The following is a 23,884-nucleotide window of genomic DNA, read 5'->3' as shown; positions in this document are numbered from 1 at the left end:
GAAGGTTCTAGCTATTTTTAAATTAAGTATTTTAAGCAGAGGCCTCATTAGGATTCTAAGAATAGACCTGGGTCGTCCGTTATTAATGGCAGAAAAGTTGCAAAAGAGGTTTTTTTTACCTGTAGTAAAGAAGTGAAGAACGAAAACCGAACTCTCTTTGGCTGGTGCAAGCAAAGAGGGTCTAGGCCTTTCACCTCATCCACTCGCCCCCGCGAGTCAGCTAACCCTGACTACACTCGAAAACTTGCTGTTACTAATCACGCCACCAGGAATTCTCACCTGGAATTTGTATTCCAGTTCACCAGGGTCCTCCCGAAGAACACAGGGGCATCTGTGCAAAATCTCGGTGACTTGCTTTACCGTGAAAAGGCACTTCTCCTTGAGAACCCCGACGATGCTCTCAATGTCCCGCTGACGCATGGTGAAAATTTCAGGGCAAGAGTAAAGCACCCGCTTTAATTTCCCTGAAGAACGTAAAAAAGGGCAAGTACATAATTTTAGGATATTCCAGAAGCCCAAGTGGCCAACCACACCCAATACAAGCCAGCATTTAAAAATCAAACAAGGGTCCTCTCCTCCACAGAAGGAGTGCCAGCTTCAGATAACGTCTTCCCAGAAGCGTCGTGGAAATGGGATGGGCCAGAATGAGACATCTCCCCACTGACTCCCTCTCACTTCTCAGACTCGCCAACCCTCCCTCCTGGTATCAAGAGGCCTCTTTCTGGCCTCACAGCTGAAAGGCACCTACTTCATATTCTAGGTCTCCTCTTGCCCTTCTCACCTAGAAAAGACTTTCACAGGGATTTACTGGAAAGCTCAGACAGTAAGATGGGATAGTAGCTTCCCCCATATCAGGGCTTTGGGTTCATGTTTCCTTCTATGATAAAATAGCCCTTGAAATATTCACAACCAACATTCTTAAGACTGAGGAGCCTGAACTCAATGAAAGGGCGTTCCGCTCTAATAATTAACGTAATAACCACAAGAATCATGACACACAACCACAGAGACTGGTGATCTCCTGGTTAGTGGGTGACCATATATTTTATCCACACTACGGTGCTTCTCAGTGACAGAGTCCCTATTAGTAACTGCATTAGGATAACTGGTATAAACTGAGACTCTCCCAGGCAAATTAGGGCATATGGTCTTCCTACAGGTAACTGAGTAAAATTTAGTACCTAGAAACGTAGAACCACTTATTTAAACTGTTAATTAAAATCTTCCTAACAGGTGAGCCAGTCAGTGTCTTGATAAAACGTGTCAGGAATGAATTTCAGGAATTTAGTCTTCATCTTTGCAGCTTAAGGCCACGCTGAGCTTGTTAATTTATTGATATAACCGCTGCATGTAAGGTGCTAAGTTTAGCTTTTTAGATTAGACTGCGATAGGTAATCTGTTAAGAGAAACACACACCACTATCTTTTTGTTTGTTTGTTTTGTTTTGTTTTTTGCGGTAAGCGGGTCTCTCAGTGTTGTGGCCTCTCCCGCGGAGCACAGGCTCCGGACGCGCAGGCTCAGCGGCCATGGCTCACGGGCCCAGCCGCTCCGCGGCATGTGGGATCCTCCCGGACCGGGGCACGAACCCGTGTCCCCTGCATCGGCAGGCGGACTCTCAACCACTGCGCCCCCAGGGAAGCCCACACCACTATCTTCTGCTCATTTTCTAGAGAAGGAGACCGTAAAGATCCTCTGAAATCTGAATTCCCAAACCTTTTCTCCCTCTCCCCCACCCGACAATATTTCACCAGCAAGAGGCAAGAATAAACAAAAGAGTGGCATTCCTCTGATCAAAGCAGGCAGGGGTCCTAGGAGTTGCTCACGCCACCCACCCCCCAGAAGGCCCGTAAAGAGATCCAGTGAACTTCTAGGGCTCCCGGGGCTCGAATCCTGTGGGGGTGGGGATGGTGGCTCTTTTTGCCTTCACTCCACCAGTGTCCCAGGAATCTGGGCAGATCTCACATTCCACAGTAAATCGAGACACCTGACTGGAATCCAAGCCTCTACAGGGAACTTTGTCTCTCTGGCTTCCCATCACACAGACACAAAGCCCTAAGCCCACCCCAAGTCAGCTTCAGCATCAAAGGGCAACATACCTGCACATAAACCAACACCACGTGCCCAGCACCGTTCTAGATGCCAGAGCCTCCAGTGAACACGCCAGACACGAGCCTGGGTCGGTCACTCAGTCCCCCTCCCTCCTGCAATGCCCTCTGCGGAGCTCATTCTGCTTCCTCACCTCCAAGCCAAATCACACATTCCTCTCAAAGGCCTTCCCCCAGAAACCTCCCCGAATCGACCTCACCAGGCTATTCGTTCCCCATCTCTGACTCCTCAGCTCTCTATATAAAATCTACACCTTCTCATACCTTCTCCAAGCCCCAGCTTTCGCAGGTAACTGGAGCGCTTCTTCATGTGCACGACAGGCAGTTTCAGTAACTGAGGACTCTTCTTTAAGGCCACACACACAGGCTCTGGATTCAGACCCAGGAGTATTAATTCTGAAATGATATCCAGCAACTGCTGAGGGTGGGTGCCTGGCTGTATACTGAGCAGTTCGTTAACATGGACATCACTGAAACCCATGTCCAGGAGGGAACTGACGACCTTCTCTCGCTCCACAGCCGTCCTCTGCTTCTCGAGGAGGCACTGAGTCAGCCCCGTCCTGTGCTCTGGTTCTTGCGCGTACTTCTGGGGTTCAACAGAGGGTGACTCCCCGAGGCCCCCCCCGCTGGAGACCGTTGTCAGTTTACGCAGCAAAAAAGCAGTCGTCCTCTTCTGTCCTCCAAGCCGAGTAGTCTGCCTAGCAATAAGGGACCAGGTGAGGGGGATCAGGCGGTGCCCATCCAAGACCTGTAAGACACAGCCCCCAAAGGGAATTAATTCCTCACCACTCCCACATAATGGACACCTCGGGATTTCTGAGGCAGGGTATTTAGTGCCTTGGTCCTACACAAACAGAAGTTTTTACAAGCAATCCGCAAAGTCATACCTGAACTTAAAAAGCCTACAGAGAAAGACGTTCACGTACAGAGAACAGAGAACTGCAGAAGCACAGAGATGAGCTGTTGCTGCTATAACTGAGGAGACACAGACAAGGGGGACAGGGGAGAACTATTTCAACGCCACCAGGTAAAGTATGGGGGGGCGGGTTTCCTCCACCTTCTCAGTGCCTGGGGGGCCTGCAGATTTAACTGGAAGATTAGCAGGCAGAAGAAAAGGTTTACTTATATGCATGTGGTGGCTCACAAGCGCTGGCTCCCTAAACGGCTGGAGTTGGAGGCTACCTGGAGCAAATGGGTGGCGGGCTCCTAGGCGAGCAAATGGGAGCCCAGGAAGTCTGTGATAATGTTTGCTTATGTAGATACACGTCGTCCTCCCTCTCTTTTTTCCTTCCTGGCCGTAAAGCTCCCCAGGAGAAAGGATCTGTGGCGCCCTCGCTCCCAGAAAGTTCTGCTTTTAGCGCGATAAGGGCCGCCCCAAGAAGGCTTCTTTCTGTATCTGCTAAATCTCAAATGTCTGTAACTTAAAGTGATTTCCGTGCCAACTCTGGGGGTCCAAGGTGGTACCCACACCTGAAAAATCTGGACCTCACGTGAGTCTCCAGATTCACGTACTTAAATTCATTCCACAAAAGAAATCCTGGTAGCCTGCAGGCAAACTACTCCCGTTGACTTCAGAACTCTCCAGGGTTCAGGCTGGCGCGTAACGAACGAGGCCCACATCCCCACTCAACCGCCCTTCACGGCCCGTCCCAAAGCCTCCCCAGCGCCCTCGGCCGCCGCGCCCCCGCCAGCCAGTCAAGTCCACCCGCTCGCTGCTCCCGCCTCCCGCTCTCGCCCTGTCTGGGGTCCACTCGCGGGGTCGGCCCAGCGCCGGCGGGGTGAAAGCGGGATAAAGCCGCACTGGCGGAGCGGAGAGCGCCGCAGATCAGGGTGCGGCACCAGGTCGGCGTGCGCCGGCCTCTACGACCCTCCAGGGAGCCCCTGCTCGCGGTTCCCCCTCACCTGCCGACCCAACGCAGCCATAGCGCGAAGGCAGCGGCAGCGCCGCTGACGCCGGAAGCAGCCGTCTCCCGGGTCCGCCGCTTCCGCCCTTCCCCTCGGCAGCGCGAAGGCGCGGGAAGCAGTTCCGCCCAGCCCTTGTCCGCAGGTGTCCGGTGCTGGGCCGGTTTCTGGGGCCTGGGCCCGCCGCCACCTTGGGCGCGGAGAGCGCGCCTTCTCTGCTTGGTGCCTCCGCTGCCCGGGTTTCCGCTTTCTAGAGCTCTCGGCTAGCGCAACAAATGAACAGCTCCTTCCCCATACGTTCGCTTCTCATTACCTTAAAATTCCTCTTAAGAGTGGAGGTGAGAGGAAACCGTAACCTCGCTCAAACCGGCCACCGCCTCGCGGTCCAGCAGTAACCTCCCCGGAGAAAGCAGGGCCCCTCCCAAGGCAGGTTCACGTTGAGGTAGAGACCGGGCGGTCTGAGTAAAAGGGAGCCGGTCCCAGATATAGTTATTTGGTGTGGAATCTGCATTCAATATGAATATTAGTGACAAGTTGAAATGGTAGTGGAGCGATCGGTTCAGGCATGCAAAATGGAGTCTGGCGGCCATGGAGGACCTGGTCTCAGCCACTCTCTGCACCGCTGAGAACGTGAGCTTTGAACTGTTCCAGACCCAGGGACACCCCCAGCCTATTCAGAACAGCACCTGCCAGCTCAACCTTCTGGTCTCAAGGTCTCCCTTTATAACCGTGCAACCATTTCAGACCCCAACCAATCCTTATTTGACAAGCACCCTTACTTCTTGTGAGCTCCAATTATAATTCTTGATAAACACCCCCCCCACACACACACACATATTCTAGAGGTTTAAAGTATCCAATGGAACTCCAGAAGTCTTTACAGTTTAAAAAAAGGGGGGGGGTCCTCCCAGCTTAGAGGTCTGGTTTCCTCTTGGGATGAAATCCAGTGATGTTTCAGCCTAATTTGCATTCATTCTTAAATTTCGGACATAGGCCTGTAACAGTTCAAATATAGACACTAACCATCTTTCAAAAGGGGACAGTGGTGAAAAAGAAAAAAAAGGTGTGCTTTCTCAGCTGCCTAAATTCCACCAATTGTAAGCCCAAGCCTTAGTGTATAAGTATTTCTTCTTGTTTTATCTACTTGTTTCCGAACTGAGAAAAAGGACTTGATTCTTGCATGGATACAATTTATAGAGCTCTGGGCCAGGCACCAGACTGGATGCTAAAAATCTTTCTACAGAAGGATTATGCCGAAGAAGCAAGAGGCTGTAAACTTTTCTATCTGGACTCTTTCTGCAGAGAGCACTCTCAGAGTGTTCAGACTTTCTGCTGCCATCAAATCAGATGAGTTTTAATTACTTTTTCTTATAGAGAAGTAACAGTTCTTGGAGACCTAGAACTTTGCATTCTCGGCCCATTGCACACCTGTCTGTAGAAACATTCTGTAACTTCTTTTGTGTTATAAGCATCATAAAAACTACATAGGAAAACATTTGTGTTTTTTCCCCCACTCTTGAAGAGTTCTTTGAACATCACGAGACTCATTTGATTCTGAAGAGTAAATGTCATTAACGTACTACACACTTTAAAAATTCACTTCTAAAAGCCCTGCCTTTACTGTCCCTGACGGATGGAGGAAGGTCCCTCGTCAGTCTCTTGAGACATCACGGAGACTCAGGCAGCACTTCCTAAAGGAAGGGGAAGGCAATATCCTGCATCCCAGTAGTTGAGAATCAAATTAACTGTCATCGGAGCATCTGAAAATATCACGACAGTTGCATGCTTCTTAAATGAACACTAGCATACTAGAGGCAGGCTGGCCCCTGAGCATCTTCCCTAGAGCTCGGGACAGGAGCCTTGGCACCTGCGGAAAGTGATAACGTGGGAAAAAGGCACGGGTTGGGGTAGCGGGGGGCGGCGGGGGGGGGGGGTCTTGGTTTTGGTTTTGTTTTCTTCCTGCTATTTGAGCAGGGGAAAAATGAAAGGTTTCTTTCTGACACCAACCGCTCCCTCCCCTCTAACACAGATGCAAAATAGAGGCTGGATTTCCTGTGCCTGAGCTAGCTGACTCTGTTTCAGAGGGGGATGGACTGGAGCCTAGAGGGGAAGGGCCTTCTGAGTGTGTGAGAGCTGCACTGGGGCCTGAACAGGGATGGGAGAGGGACAGTTGGGGCTGAACGCCCCCCCACATAGTCACGGAGGGAGCCTGGACTGGCTGGGGAGTGCTGGGAGGGTGTCGTGGGTGGACAGCAGAGCACAGACAGATGGTGGGCCAGCCCTGGTGAGCTCGTGCACAAGGAGAAGGGCAATGCCTGAAACACCACACCCTCTAGTCTCCTTAGACCAAGCAAGCTGCAGAGCCCTGGGCTCACCCATAGGAGGGACCCCCAAACTGACCAAGGCTGAACCTCTCTCCAGCTGTGGCAAGTGGAGATGCACAAACGGAAAAATAAATAAAGTACTTCCCATACCAGCGCTGTAGAATTCACATGGTCCAAGTCAGGGTAATTGCTTACTAACAAAGTTGCTTTAATTTGGAAAACGTTCAAGGAAATAAATTAATGAAATAGTCTGGTCATTTGGTGAATAGGTTCTACACATTCCTCATATCAGAGGAGCATATACCAAGTCAGGAAGCAGAAACACAGGCACATATACAAAAGTAGAAAGAGGGTTAAAAACCTTTTGTGTGCCTTTTGGAATTTCACAAATTAGAAGCCTTTTAATAGTAAAAAATAGTACAAAACTCAATTGAACACTAGAATGTTTTTTCAAGGCCATGAAAAAAATGAATTCCAAGTCTATTTTATAACCCTAAAACAATATAGTATCCCTGGCTTTTGTTCTAACATTCATCAAGCTTGCACATGAGGTTTTAGACGGTGCACTGGGCCTAATTCTTGAGAACTTACTTCCTCTGAATGGACGGGGCCTGAATATAACATGACTTCCTGAGTAAAGGAGAGCAGCAGAGAGCTGGGTTCCCCGGCGGTTAGGGGCCTGCCCGCGCACATGAAGCCCTGCGCAGCTCCGGGGCCTGAGCCACTGCACTTGGGCTCCTGCTCTCCAGCTCCAGACTGCCCATGGACAGAACTCCGCTCTCTAAAGAAAGAAAAAGATACTGTGTCAACTGCCAACAGCAAGATTCTAAAATACTTTGCTTCTCTTTGGAGAAATTCTTAGGAGCAAAAGACATCAGGGGAACCCTTCAGAACCCAACTGGCAATGTTCTAGACTCCCTGGACCCTGCTGTGGTGCCGCGGGGATTCTACGTCCAGAGCCACAGACAATGTCTGCCCACTCTGAGCAGCGGGGACCAGACACACGGGGCTGCCGCTCCCAGCTGTGGGCCCCCGGGGTCCCCCAGACCATCGCACTCCTCGTCTGGGCCTTATCCTCCCTTTCGGCCCGCTCAGACCACTGCCAGCTACACTTCGCAAACTCTCTGGCGCAGCCCTCAATACCGTCTGCGGTTTCCTCCTTGTCAGAGGCTCCCGTGGGCACGCACCCACCTTCCACAGCCCCTGGTGGTGTTCAGGGACCTCTGGAGTCTGTTTCACAGGCAACAAGCCAGCTCTGGGCCCTGACGTTCACGTCCAGGGCAGCACAGAGGAAGGAACCTCGCCCTCCCCCAAGACCCGGGAAGCAGCCTGGGAACCGCCTCAGCCCCGAGGGGCACGGCCTCGCCTCTCACCTGGCTTGTTTAGTCGACACACCTCTTCCCAGGTGTAGTCAGCCAGGTTCACAGGCTGCGTCACCCAGGGGTCTGTCACCAGCTTCTCCAAGGTGGTGCGCTGCTCGGGGACAGGCTGTAGCAGCCCAGACATGAGGTTCATGAGATCTGGGGACAGAAAGGCGTGTGGCCAGAAGACTGACGGAGGACCCAGGCTGGGGGCAGGTGGAACACGTTTCACAACTGCAGGTCCTGGGTCTGATGGGACAGGAGGTGGCTCTGGATCCCCACTTCTAACTAACACTCCAGGAGTTCTGGATGTGGGGTCCCAGCTATGCTTCAGGAGGGGCTGTGGGAGATGTTTGTTGCCTCTGAAAGGAAAGCTTGGAGCTCGAGATCCCACCTTGCTCACCACACCAAGTGTGGCAGCTCCTAACCTGGGCCTGATCTGAGGGACTCTGGGGGTGCAGAGCTGTGGACACAGGGATCACGTGACAGGACGGAGGTGGGAGGTGGCCGGCAGCAGAGCCCCAGCTCAGTCCCCACAGGAAGGCAGCACGAGCTCTGAGAAGAGCCCCCAGCCTTGAGTCTGGATCTGGGTCCCATTTCCTTTTAGTGTCACCTCAGCCAGGGCCACCCAAGCCTCACTGCCCAAGTGAGTATCCTGAGAGCCTAGTGAGAGAGCCTGCGGAGCAGCCCCCGTAGGCAGAGCTGCAAGAGCCGTGGTACCACGGAATCCAGAACGTTAGCAAAGCTCTACAAATCTTCTTCTAGGCTGCTCTGGACTGAACTGTGCACCCCCCTACCCAGATTCACAGTGTGATGATATTAGGAGGTGGGGCCTTTGGGAGGTGACGAGGGCTAGACGAGGTCATGAGGAGGGGCCCCCGCAACAGCATCAGTGCTCTTATCAGGAGAGACACGAGAGGGCCGGCTCTCTCCCTCTCTCTGCCACGTGGGGACACAGGAAAAGGCAGCCATCTGCAAGCCAGGAACAGGGCTCCCACCAGGAACCGCATCTGCCAGCACCTTGATCTCGGGCTCTCAGCCTCCAGACTGAGAAATAAATGTCTGCTTTAAGCCCCCAGTCTGCGGTGTCCTGTCATGGACGCCCGAGCGGGCTGAGACACAGGCTTCTAACCTAAGCAAAGAGCCCAAGGCCAGACTAGATTCACGAGGGCACTTAGCTCCTCACTGCCTGTAACGATGAATGATGACTCTGGCATCACAGAATGTCACTATGTCACTAATGTCTGAGAGACCTCAGAACCCGTGGTCCAGCTCCCAGGAGCACCTCCAGGTATGGGCCGTGAGGGTCCCACTCCAGGCATACCGCCCAGAGGTCCTCACTGCAGACGCAAACCGCCACTCATGGCCCTGGGGGAGCCAGCTCACGGGAGCTCGAGGTGGGACAGAAACCCCCAGGTTCCACATGAGCGGCCGGGGGGCCAAGTCCATCCTTTGCCCTCCCCGACAGGTGACCTTACAGTCACTGCCACGGCCACGCTCAGAGACGGCTAGTGTTTGCGCATCCTTCAGAAGAGGGCCCTATGGTCCAAAGGGAAACTCTCCTAAAAATAAAGTTGTGATGTTTGAAGGTCATATTCAAATCGTCCTTACGTTCAGATCAAAGTCCGAGAAGAAGAGATTAAAGAGAGAGCTGGGCTATCGGCACGGACCCGGGTGCGCTGCTCTCGCAGACGGGAAGCCTGTGCAACGCCGGCGCCCGTCCGCCCGCCACCGCGCGAGCTCACCTTCCGACACCAGGTACGGGGGTTTTATCGCAGCCTCCAAGGCCTCCTCCAGCTCGCAGAAGGGGTTCTCCTCGAAGATCAGCGTGTACAGTGCGACGCCCATTGACCACATCTCCAGCTCTGGCCCCTTGTAACTGCAGGAAGGAGAGAAAGCACTCGGGGCGCTGGGCCGGCCCCGCACGTGAGCCTGGCACCCACACAAGTCACCCGAGAGCGGCTTCCAGGGAGACGCGCCACACTCCTCGACCACGTCCTCAGCGCCGGCCCGTCCGCCCCCAGCCGGGTGCCGGCCACATGCTGCAGAGGGAGAGGAAAAGCAAAGCCCCACTCGGCAGCTGAGAGACAGTCGGGAGATGGCACGGGGGCAGAGCAGAGTGCCTCCCCGGGGGCTTCCTGGAGGAGGTGGAGAGAAGGCCCGGGAGCGCAGGCAGAGTTCCAGGCCCGCAGGAACTCGGCTCACTGGGGGCCCTGGGGAGCCACAGGCAGCTTCAGAAAGATGTGAAGGATGCTCAAGGCGAGACTGGCACGGGTGAGCATCCTTAAGGATGAGGTAAGGCAGCGGCGCAGGATAGATAGAGGAGAGTGAGAAGGGCATGGACAGAGGGAGTGCAGGCAGCCGGCCGGCTGGAGGAGCAGGCTTCAGGGAGGCAGCTCCCTGGGGTGCTCTTTGTTATTGCCTGTGGTTACAAACACCCTCATCCCAGCCACCATTTCCTGGGCACTTGTGAGATGCTGGTGCTCTGCAAGGCACGTACATGGTCTAACCCTCATCCTCACAGCAAACCAGCAAAATACATATCACCTTGGTTCCACGTAGAAGAGGTGAGGCTGCTGCTGGGCGGGCACGGGAGCCAGGCTGATGGCCCCCACGCACCAGCCCCCGTGCTGCCCACTGCGGTTGGTCCCTCGGGTCTGGAGCTCGGGCGGAGGGAGAGTCTGGCCCCGAGAGACTTGGGCAGCAGCGTCTTTGCAGCAGAACAGGAATGTAGACAAGGTGGCTGAGAGGAACTGGTGAGAAGAGGGCCCAGGACGGGGCCCTCTGCCTTCCAGGGAGCCACAGAGAGCCTGGGGACATCAGGAGTCGGGAAACCAGTGGGCAGTAGGGGCAGGGGGCTGGGCCCCAGGCGAGAAGAGGGGCCAGGAGGGGAGGGGCCACGAGGACAGACCTCAGGGAAATGAGGGGATGAGACAATGCTACAGCCAGAAAATCAGATTTGGCAGTTTTTGTTTTGTGCCACTTATGTTTTGGAAAAAGAAATTTTAAGAATTTTGGAGGCTAAAGAGAAAAATCCAATAGACTAGAAAAATCCAATAGACTAGGGGTCAGCAAACTTTTGCTACAAAGCGCCAAACAGTAAGTATTTCAGGCTGGGGCCACGTGGCCTCTGTCCACCAGGGCAGCACAGAAGCAGCCACAGACACTACGTGAGCCGACAGGACTGTAGTTATGAAAACAGGTGGGGGCCGGATCTGCCGCCCCTGGAGTAGAAGGACATGAAAACAAGAGCAAGGAAGCGGGGTCCCTGAGGACGGGATGTAGAACCGGGCAGTGAAGGACCCCGCGACGCTCTGGCGTCTGTCCCTCTAACCACAAGCCCTCCTGGAGAGACACGTCCTAACCACACTGCTCCAAAGTACGTGTAGGTGGTACAGGATAATACCTGTGGTCCGGATCTGACTGGATTTCATTTCATATGTGTACAGACACACTTCGTTTACATGTGGACAAGACAGAAATCCATGCATACGCAGGGGAAACACTGAGCACCGTTTCCATGCAAGCCCACGAGCACCTGAGCTACATCGGTGTCCCTTCCTCTCCCGAGTTCCCTGAGACCAGGCCCTGCCCAGGCCGGGCCCCTCCAGCTCACAGGCTTCTGGGGTGCAGAGATGTAAACGCGGCCTGCACCCCTGCTGCTCCTCTCAGCCAGCACAGGAAGCTTGGCGCGCCCCGAGCTGACGCATGCTGGGCCAGTCAGCGACAGCACCTCTGGCCAGGAGTGGACCCAGCTTCAGCCTGGACCCTCTGCATTAGTACTTTTTCTGTTGCTTGATTTCTTACATGGCCAGCCCAGCAATATATTATTGGACTAGATTACTAGTTCTGTCATCAAAATAAATAAACCAACTAAAAAAAAAAATCCTCTTCATTAATTTGAAGAGTCCCAAGTTTTGGGACTCTTTTTATCTTTCTCTTAACTTTTTTTTCTTTTCTTTTTTTTTAAAATTTATTTATCTTTGGCTGCATTGGGTCTTCACTGTTGCACGCGGGCTTTCTCTAGTTGCATTGAGTTGGGGCTACTCTTCATTGGGGTGCATGGGCTTCTCATCGCGGTGGCTTCACTTTTGCGGAGCACGGGCTCCAGGCATGTAAGCTTCAGTAGTTGTGGCTCGTGGGCTCTAGAGCACAGGTTCAGTAGTTGGGGCACACATGCTTAGTTGTTCCGTGGCATGTGGGATCTTCCCAGACCAGGGCTTGAACCCGTGTGTCCCCTGCATTGGCAGGCGTATTCCTAACCACTGCACCACCAGGGAAGCCCTCTCTTAACTTTTAATTGTATGAAAACTCCAAACATAAAAGTTGAGGAAATAATATACTGAATCTCTGTCTCCACCCACCAGCTTCCCTGACCCACCTTACTTTTCCTGCCTGCCTGCCCACTTATTTCCCAAACATACTTTATCACTCAACACCCTCGTCAAAGAGGCACAAACTGAAACCATTTTTCCCCCTAAAACCCCACCAACCACAGGTCTGATGGCAGGTGTGACAACAGGCTGCAGCTCCCATGATACGTACGGGTTTCCCATGAGGACTTCGGGCGCGCAGTACTCAATTGTCCCACAGAAGGTATAGAACAGCTTGCCCCTCTCCAGGTAGGCAGCCGAGCCAAAGTCTATGAGCTTGATTGTAAAATCCTCAGCGATCACGATGTTCTCGTCCTTGATGTCCCGATGAATGATGCTCTTGGAGCGCAGGTATCCCACTGCTGACACCAGCTGAAATCAGGAGGCCACAGGGGACTTTTTAAAAGGCAATTCAGGTAGAACATGAATTTAAATTAAGGATTAAGAAGAAAAAAAGAAAAGAAAAAGAACAAAAGAGTTCTCTAACTCATCACAAACTGGTGACAGGAAAGACTCTGGAGGCTGCAGATCGCACACAGCTGAGCCGTGTGGAGGAAAAGCAGCTCCAGGCAGCATGCTCAGTGTGGCTGGCACACGTCATGCCCACAAGGCAGCAACGCAGATCTAGGATTCTTTTCTTTAATTTCATTATTTATTACTATTATTATTTTGTGATAAGGACACCCAAGACACGGTCTACCCCCTTGGCAGATTTTAAAGTAGACCATGCAGCATCGTTAGCTATAGGGACCATGCCGTACAGCAGACCTCTAGGACTTACTCATCCTGCAAAACTGAAACTTTGTATCTTTCACTGACACCCCCATCCCTCCCTCTCCCAGATAAATATGTGAGTTTTAAGTTCTCTGTCTGTGTGCTACCAATGAAACCTCCTCAGCAGATACAGAACGACCATCTTGGGAGGAAAGACAGACAGACCACGGCAGAAGCTACAAAGACACATGGTGGGCACCTTAATGAGTGTGGGCTGGTTGCATGGGAGGTGGCCCTACAGAAGGCCTGACTCCACCACCTTTGGTTCACAGTGAGGGACAGTGTTCTGCCCAGAGTTCACATGGCAATTCGAGCAGAGTTGGGGACAGAAGCCAAGTCTCCAAACTCCTACTTCAAGGCTCTGGCAGCTCCTCAAAGATCAGCACTGAGTGTCAGCCATACGTTCCCCAACATGTGTGGAAGTCTCTACCATGTGAATTTAAAGTAACTCCCCAGGAAATGGGCTTCATTCCAACAAGCCAAGCACGTTAGTCTCCCCCGTGAAAGGGTAAAGTTACTAGAACACACTGTTGTCTGCCTGCACTGCACGTGTGGGGACAGAGACCAACAAAAGCAGCACCTCAGTTAAGGTTAAGGAAGATTAGTACAATTTCTGACCCCATTCATAATTTGGACACCAACTGTACCAATCAACATAGTGATCTCGGGACTTCCCTGGTGGTGCAATGGTTAAGAATCCGCCTGCCAATGCAGGGGACACGGGTTCGAGCCCTGGTCTGGGAAGATGCCACATGCCGCGGAGCAAGGAAGCCCGTGCGCCACAACTACTCAGCCCACGTGCCACAACTCCTGAAGCCCACGCGCCTAGAGCCCATGCTCTGCAATGAGAAGCCACCGCAATGAGAAGTCCACGCACTGCAACAAAGCGCAGCCCCCGCTCGCCGCAACTAGAGGAAGCCTGCGCTCAGCAACGAAGACCCAACGCAGCCAAAAATTTTAAATACATAAATAAATAAAAAACACAGTGATTTCATGGATGTAGTCAGTCGTTTACATCATCAGAGACAACTTTATATTTACAGATGAATATCTTGAGTCAGAAGCGATAGTTCGTGGCAGACAAACTAAGCTGAATTAATTAACTTTAAATGAATGAATGCATATTTGCATGCACACGCATGCAGACACATCCACACCTGCACATTTACATAAGGAAGCATGCATGCGCACGCGTACACACATACGCAAGTGTGCAGACACACACGTGCGTGTCTATGCCTATACGTTCACACATATACATACACTTTTACGTGTATATGTACATACATATACGTGCACACATGCACATGTACATATCAGGCTCCAGTTGGGAAACAGAAAGCACACACTAATCTGAACATGGAAGGCTTCATCAAGGTTCATTAACTACAAAGGGGTAAAGAACCTGAATGGGAGTAGCTGCTCTTCCTGCAGGCCCCCCGCAACATCCCAGCTGCACAGGAGAGCAGTTCACCAAGCAGACCCACAGCTCTGGAGCTGAGAGGCAATGCACTAACACCTGGCACTGCACATACACACGTTTACATGCAATAATATAGTTCTGTAGAGTTCTGAATCCATGCTTACATATAACAACACTTATGTATATAGATTTACAAAGGGGCTATAGATACCTCTTGCAAAAGTTAAAAAGTATTGAACACTAGAATTACCTGTATCAGTCGCCCCAAATTAACAACGGTTAGGTAGCAGCTATTGATAAGTGACTCCTAATGTTATGTCATACTGACACTCTGTTTGCCATGAAGATTTCAGAAACAAATCTTTGCCATGAAGTAAAGTAGATGCGTAAATAACCTTCCAAAGTAGCAAGGGGGGAGAGGTGACATTCGGGCAGAACGATGATGACCGAAACTTACAAGTAGGTGCCTCAGAAATTCAATTTCACAAATCCAATAACTTCTGGGGGCTTATAGCTTTGAGGAAGAAATGTCAATTCATGGAAGCTGTCATTAGAAATCAAGTCAGCTCCAGGAAACGAAGAGCAAATCTGTGAATTGGTCACAGCCCCGTCCCAGGTATCTCTCCATCTTTTCCAGGGAGCTAGGAATCGTCTGGAATGGAACTACCACGATATTAAAACTAAAACAAGAATTGCAGTCTCCCCCTCCCCGCGCTGCCACCCAACTTCTCTCTGTCATAGGACACCTTTCCACTTCCCTGGTCACGCTTCCGTTCCAAAAACTAACGAGTGGACTAACATCAGGACACAGACAGACACAAGGAGATCAAGACAAATACTCACTGTAAAGTGAGATTGCCAGAACCGCAACCTCTGTGGACTAATTAACTGGACAGCTACGTTTATTAAGCACTTCCTGTGTGCAGGACTCGTGTGTGTGTGCTGCACAAGGGCCTTAGAGGCACTCTGATTTAATCCCAACAGCCTCATGGTGCTGGCACTAGAATGATCTCTACGTACAAATGAGCAATGATTTCCCATTGGTGAACGAGGATTCAGATCAAGTGCACAATCTCAAAACCCAGTCTGGTAGCTCTGCTGGTCCATTTTTGAGATTGCTTCGGATATTGTAGGGATATAAGTAAACCTGAATCATCAACCCACGTCTGCCATCATTCCATGATAGTACCTGGCCTCATTCTTCCTTCCCCACCTTACTCTCTCTGCTTCATCCATAGAATTCTCTTCTCAAAATACATATCCTACTCAATAAAATCCGAAAACCGAAGGCCAGATCCAGCTCACAGAGAGAACGGAGTGTGTATCACTGACCCTGCAGCCCTGGGCCCAGGCAGCCAAGCCCACACTCGCCCCGGGCGGCTCTGGCCCGCTCTCACCTGTCGGAAGATGTAGCTCGCCAGGGGCTCATCGAGGCTGGGATGGCGGTCGATGAATGCAAAGAGGTCCAGGCCGGAGCCGTGCTTCTCCATCACCAGCTGAAAGAACCCTTGGTTTTCAAATACATCCAGCACCTGGAGAGACACAAGCTGGGTGTGGCCCTGCCGGGGAACCTTCAAGACAACGAACTCGAGAACGAGTGTGACAAGAGCTCTCTACCTTGACGATGTTGGCGTGCTCCACCCGGGACAGGATGGCAATCTCTAAAGTGACTCTCCCAAGTTTGGGATCCTCAGTCCAACAATCCTCCAAAACCTTCTCCTTCTGAATAAACTTCACCACCACCTGCGAGGAAAGCAGAGAGGAGGTGACTGCAGCCATCCCCGCCAGGCCTCCAGCAGCCCGTCGAGCCTGCTGCTCTGCCTTCACCCTATCCCCACCCCGACCCCCGCTGAGCCCCAGGCACATGAAAGAAGAAACTGAACAACAACCCTCCGGCGCGAGCAGACAGAGAAGCAAGTCAGTAGCCGACCGGAAGTGCTGACTGGACCAGCCCGACCTAGAAAGTGGGCGGACGGGGGTGACGGTGTAGCCACAGGCGGAGCTGCGGAAAGACAGGTGCTCCCCAGAGCACCGCATGCCACCCCAATTTCTCAACCGAGTATTGGATGTCCTGGCTGAGAAAATGAAACAAGAGGCCTGAGAACTAGAAAAAATGAACAAAAACTGTCATTCATGTTGATCCTGAGAACTAATAAGAGAGTTCAGCAAGACAGATGGACACAAGATAAATACAGAAAAAATGGTGTTAGTCAACTAATGATAGTCAATTGGAGTGTGGAATAGAAGAAAAAGACACCGTTAGTAAAGAAAACCAACACTCTAGGTCAATGAATGACATCCCTGCCCCTCAACAAAACACCTGCTCCTAGGTGGGTGCTGGGCATGTGGTGAGCAGTGGCCGCGGGCCGGGCCTGCTCTGCACTTCAATAGGAGACCCCAAACCAGACGACAGAGAGCCCCGCCCTCACGGAGATCAGCATCTGCCGGGAAGCAGACGATACACAAGATGCACCGCGGGTCAGGAAAAGCGAGGGCAGCTGAACCGGGAAGTGCCGGGTGCGGGGGCCGGGGTGGGCTTCCTGAGGCAGCGGCTTCTGAGAGGGGCAGGGGAAGGCACTGCAGGCAGAGTGAAGATGGGGGAAGATTCTGCGCGTGCTGAGCAGGCGGCACGAGGGGCAGTGACGGCACACAAGGCAGAAGCAGGGAGACCACTTAGGAGCTTCTGCAATATCCAATCACCCCACAATAATCTGAAGAACAAAGGTGGTGGCTTGGGTGCCAGCATGTGCGTGGTGACAAGTGGACAAACTCTGAAGATGCTTCGAGGGGAGGGTCACCACGATTTAACAGGTCAGATGAGAGACGCAAGGGAAAGCAAGAGGATGAGGGTGGAAGCAAGGCTGATGGCCCGAGGATCCAGGTTACTGGGCACGGGAAGGATGATGGAGTCAGGCGGGGCCGGAGCGGTGCAGACGGCAGAGCTCGAGTTCGCGTGTTTGCAGGGAGCTGCCTGCTGCCCGTCCAGCTGCAGGTTCAGGGAGACAAGAAGGAAGGCGGCCTCCAGGGCCTCCACACACACCTAACATGAGCTTCAGGGGAAAGAATAACGGAACAAGAGAAGAGAATCCTCTTATGGTAAAGAAAGCTCTAAACATCTAGATTGAAGTCTTACCAAGTGTCAAGCAAGAATAAGGAACACACACACACACACACACACACACAATACACACACATACACACACAATACACACACATATACACACACATACACACACACACACACACAATACACACACATACACACACATATACACACACATACACACACACATACACACATACACACACACATACACACACAATACACACACATATACACACACAATACACGCACACATACACACACACACACAAATACACACACACATACACACACATACACACACATACACACACACACACAATACACACACACATACACACACATACACACACATACACACACACACACACTACACACACATACACACACAATACACACACACATACACACACATACACACACATACACACACACACACACACAATACACACACATACACACACAATACACACACACATACACACACACACACACACACACAGAGAAATATGTCCTGGTGAACTTTCTGAATTCTGAAGATTAAAAAAAAAACAAAAACAGAAAGGATAAAAATCAAGTTGCTGGCAGCAAAGTTCACTTCAAAGTAATGGCAGATGACAACAGACACCACTGTGTGTCTAAAACGTTCCGAGAGGAAAAAGGCACATCTCCACTAAAATATGAGGGAAAAACACACCCTAATACATGTAAGGATTCCGAGTGGAACAGCCATACATCCTTCCTAGAAAAATTAGTAACAAATATATTCCAGCAAATGAAACATGAACACAGGAAAGAGAAGAAACTGGATATAAAAACACTGGAGGTTTAACAAAAGCAGGACAAGACTTGTACACTGGAAACTATAAAACATTGTTGAGAAGTGAACACAACATTGTTAATCAACTACACTCCAATATAAAATAAAACTTTTTTTTAAATAAAGTAAATGAAATAAAATTTTAAAAACATTGTTGAAAGAAATTAAAGATCTGAATAAATGGACAGACATCCCATGTCTGTGGATCAGAAGAATTGATATTGTTAAGATGGAAACACCCTGCAAATCGATCTGCACTCTGTCCTGAGAACTGGACCCAAACCCTTCAAAGTATACTTTCTGATTGGCTGCTTTTACTTAATAATGTGTTGGCCTAATAACATTTAAATTGACATCCCTGTTTTCTGAAAGGCAAAATTACTCATGTGGCTTCGTTTTAAACCAAGAGAAGAACTCTGGGGCTCCTTTCTTCTTCCTTAGGTATAAAGGTCTAAAGAAACCCGCAGAGCCTTTCGGATTCCTGATCCAAACCGAGAGTGAGTAGATCTGCCCCAAATAAATTAAAGATGACAACAGAAACTGAAGAACGAGACTGCTTAGAAACACGTGACACCCAGAGCAGCACGTGTTTAAACCTCTAGAAGGTGGCCGGGTGCACTCAGACAACTCAACGCTGCACAAGCTTTTATTATTAAGTAACAGCTTAAAAAACACACATTCAAGCTAATAAGCTAGAAAAATAGCAAAATTAACTCGTAGAAAGTACAAGAAAAGAAATTTAAAGAAAACAAAGCAAATATTTGATTAGAAAATAGGCAATTCTTTGGCAAGTCTAGCAAAGAGAAGACAGTGAAGACAAGGACAGCCAAGGGGACGAGACTCGCCACAGAAACCCCTGCAGACGTGACGTCACAAGTGCTGGTGACCACCGGTGTCCCCAGCTCTGCAGGCCCCACAGAACTGGCAGAGAAAAAAGAAAAAACACTTACGTATGAATGTAAGTGAAAAAATCCCAAATAAAAATATTAGCAAGCCAAATTCAGCAACGCATTAAAAGAATGTTATAACACAATTGAGGAGTGAGTCTACGAATGGAAGTTGAGTGTTGTTATTTATATATTAATAAAGGAAACAAAGATACAATCATCGCAACAGATGCTGAAAAGACATCTGATAGAACTCAACGCTCATTCTTTAAAAAAAAAATTTAGTGAACTGAAAATAAAATGAAGTATTCTCAAACAAAAGGTATCCGTCAAACAATAAAAGGAGCCATTGGAATTGACAGAGGACCACCCCGAGGTCGGGAAGTGTACCTGTTACTCCAACGGCTCTGCGGCTCCTAGCCAAGGTGACAGCAGGAAGGAAAAGAGGCGATGAGATGTAAGTAATAGAGAAAGAGACAGGACTGCCACTGCCGGCAGAGGAAGAAAATCCAAAGGATCCACTGAAAGATCACTAAAACCAACAAGACTTTGATACAGATCCTGGAGGTACCAATCCAAGCACGGAGCTTTGGTAAATTCCAGAAGTGACTAGAAGCCGCCGTGGTGAAGGGGTCCCACGCTGGCCCTCCCAGGAATCGGCAGGCCGGGCCCGGGGATACCTGGGCAGTCTGCGGGGTTCGCCGGGACAGGCAGTACGGCGACCATGCCAGCTCCCCCGAATCACGAAACGCCCAGGCAACTACAAATCTAATCACAACGGGACTTGGGAGGGAGGGGCGGTGGCTCTAAGGCACATTACAGGATGAGGTGTGCGGCAGGGCAGCCGGCCCCTCAGCACGCAGACCCCAGCTCTGCAGGAGCCCAGTACCTCCTTATTGGCTTCCTGGTCCACCGCCGTCCACACGAAGCCAAAGGCCCCTCTGCCGATGGGGCTGAGCGTGCTGTACTTGCGGGAGTACGCGCCCTCGCAGGCCGCCAGCCCCTCCAGCTCCGCAGCCTCGGGGGGCTCCTCAATCCAGGGTTTGCTTGCGAGCACCTGCGAACGCAAAGGCACGTCCGGGGGACCACAAGCAACGCACTGAAGGAGCCGGGCAGCGGCAGGCCGAGCGGCGACAGCGGCACCCACGCCCTGTGCTGCCCCTCCCCGCTCTTCCCAGGCCCACGGGGTCCCCGGCCCGAGACCCGCTCTCCACGGGGTATGCCAGGGGCCTCAACGTGTCTGTCCAGACTGGCACACACCTGGACCCCACTGTGCACACGGAGACACACAGATTTGAAATCCCACATGTGGCTTGATACACAGAATGTCAGAAGACAGACCCTACACAGACCCTCTTCCCATCCCAGAGGACAGAGAGAGAGAGAGAGAGAGAGAGAGAGAGAGAGAGATGCTGATTGGGAGAGGCGGGCGGAAGGCAGGAGCTGACTTCAGTCACCAACCTCCCCCAGGCTGGCTCCAGACAGCTCGCAGGTGGAGTGGGCGGAGCCAGGCAGGAGCAGGCGGGTCTGCAGGGCTGAGTCCAGGTGGCCGTGCAGGAGGTCCTTCACCAGCCAGCAGCAGAACAGGGTGGATGAGCCCTGGAGCTCCACCCGCTTCACTTCAAACTGCACACCTGAGGACGGAAGGGGAGACCAAACACCCCCGCTGCTGTCACCACAGCAGTGTCAAGACCCCCAGAACGAGATAAAGCCAACAGACAGCGCCTGGGGCAGGGGCGGAGGGCACGGAGCCCGGAGAAGGGCAAAGCTGAGGCTGGCGGCCGCATCACCTCCCGCCGGCGTGGTGTCAGCAGCCCAGCATGTCTTCGGGGGCAGCCGGAGGCCAGGGGACTCAGGAGAGACCCGCCACCAGCCACCGATTCGGACGAGCCTGGAAAACCTGCCCCCAACACCCTCCACAGGAGTCTGGCTCGGGAGCCACACGTACACACACGTGCCACCTAACTGTACACGTCACCGTGCACACTGCCGTGGCACATGTGTGCGTGGACACAGCCTCCTGGGAACACAGCACATCTAAGGTAGCTATCGGGGAGGTTTACAGGGGATTTTACTTTCTTCTTTTTGTTTATATTTTCTAATATTTCTGCAAATAACACATACTACTTATGTAACTCTTTTAAGTTTGGGAAAAACCCTGGTAACCAACACTACGAAATCAGCAACGAGGAGACAACTGGCTGAAACACGGCAAATTAGGAAATCAGGCAAAGAAAAAGGGACAAGTGGACGGGTCTGACGGCCACACCCCCAGAATGGAGATTCTGAGGCCAGAGCAGCCTGAACCCCGACAGCACACGGAAAACCACCACCAGCCCCTCAGCCACACCTGCCTCCTGCTGTGGCAGCCGGGAGCCCACCCCCTGCTGCACCGCACGGAGGGCCTGGGCCCCCGGGCTGCCCCCTCCCCGGCACACGCACCTGCAATCCTCACTTTGAAGAGGTAAACTCTAACCTCGGCTCTATATTTAATATAACACCTCATTCCTGCCACAACGATTCCGGGGATGAAGCCCCATCAGAGGCCAGAATCAGGAAGCCCCCCTGACCCCGCTGCGCCACGCTCTTGGGGCAGCAGGGCAACGGGGGACCGGGCCCTCCCTGCCCCCCACCCGCACGTACTCAGCTGTGAGCCGTCTCGGTGGTAACAGCTCCCCGCGTAGGCGCCCTCCTGGATCTCGTGCTGCAGGTCGGCGGCCCCAAGCGGCGCAGAGCCGTCTGCTCTCACAGGCGTGGAGGTGACCTGGAGGCTCAGCCTGGGTGCCTCTAACAGGGACGCATCCATGGGGCCGGCTCCCGACACAGGAGGGACGCGGTCCAGGCTCTCTCGGCCACCCAGGTCATAGTGTTCGGAGGACACCAAGCCAGTCTGCGATGGTTCTGTTCCATCCAGCCCCAGACAGCTCTCACGGAACCGCCGGCCTTCACCCAGATTGAAGTTGGTGCCGGTCAGCAGTAACAGCTCCCGGCCGTCCAGGACTTCTGACCTCTGCCTGCGTAAACCGCTCACGTCCACATCAGAGACCCCCAGCGAATGGGACCGGGTCCCCCCGAGTTCAGACGTAGCGCAGGAACAGTTCGAAGAAGTTCGGTCTGTCCATTCGCTGAAAACGAGTTCCTTGAGGTTCCAGGAAAACGAATTCTCGCCAGCCTCCCGGGCCTCCACGGTACCGGGCAGGTCAGTGGCAAGGGTGTAGCGGGCCGAGGAGCTGCCCGAGCGGCCGCCGTGCGGGTCTGTGCCTCCCAGGTCACACAAGGACGCAGGGGCGGAGGGCGGGGGCTGCTCTGCGGGGACCAGCTCGGCGCAGGAGACACCCCAAGGCCCCGCAAAGCTCGGTGCAGGCAGCTGCTCCTTAATCAAGCACGTCCCCAGCCACGGCTCATCCAAAGAAAGCGTCGAGAGCAAGGGCTGCACCGTCCCCAGGGGGCTGGGGGCCGAGCCCGGGCTTCCCCGCTGAGTGCTCCACTCTGCCTCGAATCCAGGGCCGCGCACCGGGAGGCCCTGCCCTGCCAGCTGACCCGCAGCGTGCGGCCTGGCCTTGGTGGCATCAGCCCCGTGGTCTGAATCGCTGGTACCACTCGAGCCCCTCCGTCCCAGCTGTGTCTCCTGATATAGGCCGCCCCTTCCAGCACCACTGGTCCCATCTGTACTTGGCACTGGTGTTTCAGCATCTTCATGGGAAGCGCATGGTTTTGTGTCCACTGGGTCAGACCTGTTTCCTCCCAGAAGGCCCTGCCTGAGGCTCTCTGCTGTTGCCAGCCGCTCTTTCTCTAAGGCAGTGCTCTGGTGGTCCTCTGGCGACAACCGACGGCCAGGGGCTGACGGGCATCCCCCCGGCATGTCTCGCCGGCCCTCGGGCAGTGACTGTTCCTGGGCTGGCGGCCTTCCCTCCGGGATATTTTGCTGGTCCTGGGGTGACGGCTGTTGGCCATGGGCTGGTGGGCTTCCTTCTGGGACGCTGTCCACCCTGTGGATTGTTATACGGATGACACAGTCACTGAGGAGCCACAGAAGAGTCAATAAAAAAGAGACCACAGGGGCTCCCCCTTGATTAGAGACCCGCACCATGCACTTAACGCCATAGACTTATGACAGAAAAAAAAGACTTTTATAACTAAACTTAAAAATGAAGAACCAACTCACATATTCTCCAGATAAATCCACACTTAGCAATGATTTATCCAAGAATGCCACTGAGTGCCTAGGACCCTCTGCTCAAGGCTGTGGTCAGCAATCTCACTTTGCGGTGAGTGGGACCCCGACAGCCGTGCAGCCAGCCTCTTCCTGCCCGCAAGGTGGAGGTGTGGGAAGAAAGGAGAGGCACTGGACACTGCACGCGGTAAACCACAATGGCTACAAACACCATCGGATCTCACAGCTCAGAGAGGGCAGGGCACGAGGGGCAGGAGGCTGGAAGAGCCGTGCCCCCAGGGTCCTGAGAGCTGGAGCACAAAGCCCCCAGCGCACTCAGCACGGGCGGACCACTGAGGAAGAGGCCGCCACGGCCCACCTGGCAATCTGCATCCAGACTCCCCTCTGCCGGCCCCGCTGCCAGCACCCACTCGGCCGGCGGTGCTGAGCGCCGGCCCCGTGTCAGCCCAAGGTCAGCTGCAGGCACCAAGGCCAACAGAAAGTGGCAGTGCCGGCCTGGCTGGGGAGGCGTGCGGTGATCTGTAAATGTTACACCAGGGGCTCATAAAGAGGCGGGGAGAGGAAAGACGTCACTTAAGGATGGGTCCCACAGAGGAGGCCGCTGTGAGTGGAGTTCTCAGGGACAGCTGAGGGGGCGA

The 23,884-nt window shown here is 52.7% G+C and overlaps 2 protein-coding genes across 15 annotated transcripts in view; both read right to left on the bottom strand.

The window, feature by feature from the left end:
- MTERF4 (mitochondrial transcription termination factor 4) overlaps positions 1-4,303 on the bottom strand; it is a 51,454-nt gene extending 47,151 nt beyond the window's left edge. For 3 of the 4 annotated variants that reach the window (XM_060301577.1, XM_060301579.2, XM_060301578.2), the window contains exons 1-3: positions 4,008-4,171; positions 2,370-2,853; positions 280-464 (exon numbers count right to left, since the gene is read on the bottom strand). In XM_060301577.1, the coding sequence (XP_060157560.1) occupies positions 280-464; positions 2,370-2,853; positions 4,008-4,028 (690 nt within the window). In that variant the 5' untranslated portion in view covers positions 4,029-4,171. Of the gene's footprint in view, positions 1-279; positions 465-2,369; positions 2,854-4,007 lie in introns of all 4 variants that reach the window. The other variant, XM_030850263.2, reaches the window with a different exon arrangement.
- A 2,212-nt stretch (positions 4,304-6,515) lies between these two features.
- Positions 6,516-23,884, bottom strand: part of PASK (PAS domain containing serine/threonine kinase) — a 39,610-nt gene continuing 22,241 nt past the window's right edge. For 4 of the 11 annotated variants that reach the window (XM_060301569.2, XM_030850254.3, XM_060301567.1 and 1 more), the window contains 9 exons: positions 21,716-23,061; positions 20,534-20,706; positions 19,962-20,129; positions 15,880-16,005; positions 15,660-15,794; positions 12,238-12,437; positions 9,438-9,571; positions 7,705-7,851; positions 6,516-7,112 (listed from right to left, as the gene is read on the bottom strand). In XM_060301569.2, coding sequence (XP_060157552.1) covers positions 7,003-7,112; positions 7,705-7,851; positions 9,438-9,571; positions 12,238-12,437; positions 15,660-15,794; positions 15,880-16,005; positions 19,962-20,129; positions 20,534-20,706; positions 21,716-23,061 — 2,539 coding nt within the window. In that variant the 3' untranslated portion in view covers positions 6,516-7,002. Of the gene's footprint in view, positions 7,113-7,704; positions 7,852-9,437; positions 9,572-12,237; positions 14,926-15,659; positions 15,795-15,879; positions 16,006-19,462; positions 20,130-20,533; positions 20,707-21,715; positions 23,062-23,884 lie in introns of those variants that run through there. The other 7 variants (XM_070045873.1, XR_011377564.1, XR_011377565.1 and 4 more) reach the window with 7 other exon arrangements.

This window comes from Globicephala melas, chromosome 7, assembly GCF_963455315.2.
Source record: "Globicephala melas chromosome 7, mGloMel1.2, whole genome shotgun sequence".
In the NCBI taxonomy this organism is placed as follows: Eukaryota; Metazoa; Chordata; class Mammalia; order Artiodactyla; family Delphinidae; genus Globicephala; species Globicephala melas.
The sequence above is the reverse complement of the archived record's forward strand: the minus strand, read 5'-3'. Positions and strand labels throughout refer to the sequence as shown.